The sequence below is a fragment of the Cinclus cinclus genome, chromosome 18, assembly GCF_963662255.1.
Source record: "Cinclus cinclus chromosome 18, bCinCin1.1, whole genome shotgun sequence".
Taxonomy (NCBI): Eukaryota; Metazoa; Chordata; class Aves; order Passeriformes; family Cinclidae; genus Cinclus; species Cinclus cinclus.
This window is the reverse complement of record NC_085063.1, coordinates 14,654,643-14,655,911: the sequence shown is the minus strand read 5'-3', so window position 1 is coordinate 14,655,911 and position 1,269 is coordinate 14,654,643. Positions and strand designations below refer to the sequence as shown.

Sequence of the window (1,269 nt, the reverse complement as noted above, 5' to 3'; positions counted from 1 at the left end):
CCCAAACGTGTCAGGGGGAACTCATCGAGTGTGGTCCAGGGGAGCAAGTACTTGATGCCCCCCACGTTGATAATTATGTGACGCTTGCGGTCGTCGGGGTGGAAGCCTTTGAGGAGATCCTCCTGAGGGTGGATTAGCCTGGCTCTTTGGTAAAACACTCCCTTGAGGGTTTCAGATTCTGGAAAGAACCTGTGGTTGAAGGAAGCATCTGAAGTACAGCTCAGGGCACTATAGTCATAGTCGGAATTTTCTCCAGGCATAAGAGTCATCTTGGAAGACAACTTTGCATCCCTTTGCTGCTTCTGCAAGTGTCTTCTGGAACAGAGAACAGACACGGGGTGAGGAAGTGGCAGGCTGCTCTCAGGATTTCAACAAATGTAGTGGTTGGAGCTCAAAAGCATTTATGGATGATAAGAGGAACTGGAAAGAAAACAGCAGTGGCTGAGTGTGGTCAGACCTTTCTGGGCAGGCTGGGTTTGTCCAGCACTGACCCCATACCATGGGCTGTGCCCAGTTCAGGAGCTCTGCCTGGCATGTCTGTCACACTGGAGGCTTCTCCTGTCTCAGATACAGAGGTCTCAGTTCCCAGTAGATAAAAAGGGAAACCAGGAATAATTCCTCCCTGTGGCAGGATGTTTCTGGTACAGAGTGGAGGTATAAAAATGATGACAGTATCACATCAGGACAGAGAATTCAAGTGAAATGGTATAACAGTGAAATGAAATGATATTTTTTTTAAAGTATTACTCATAAAATTTGGAATATTTTAGTACCCATAAAATATATAGAAAGAATCAGAAGTCAATTATGTTGTAATTCAGTAAGTATACACTTCTAAAATCCAGTTAGTACAAGACTAATTTCTAAAAGGCCATCTGGAAACAATTTGGGGGAAGAAAGCTCACTTGTATTTGTGATCACATAAACATTTGTATAGAGTTGATACACAATTAATGACATGGCAACTCCCTTTATATGGCCTCATTTACAAAAGATTGCAAAGAAATACAGGATTTCCATGCAAACCTTGGAATGTTCTTTCAGTTATCACTGACACCCTACATGCAGTAATAGGGCTTTGTCCTTGCAGTACCCTGAGCCTTTACCTCTGATTATAAGAACCCAAAATTTTCCAGTGACAACCTGGAAAATCCCGTTTGAATTCAGCTCATGTAACACTGGTGTAAAGTCCAGGGAGTGAAGTGAAGAGAGTTCAACTGGGTATCAAACACAGCAGCTGGAAATGTCCAAACTTCTGGCCTCCCTAAA

General features: G+C 43.2%; 1 protein-coding gene across 1 annotated transcript in view; it reads right to left on the bottom strand.

Moving 5' to 3' along the window:
* KCNG1 (potassium voltage-gated channel modifier subfamily G member 1) overlaps positions 1-269 on the bottom strand; it is a 1,031-nt gene extending 762 nt beyond the window's left edge. The window contains 1 exon segment of the mRNA XM_062504972.1: positions 4-269. Within this exon segment, the coding sequence (XP_062360956.1) occupies positions 4-269 (266 nt within the window).
* Between the last annotated feature and the right edge of the window lie 1,000 nt (positions 270-1,269).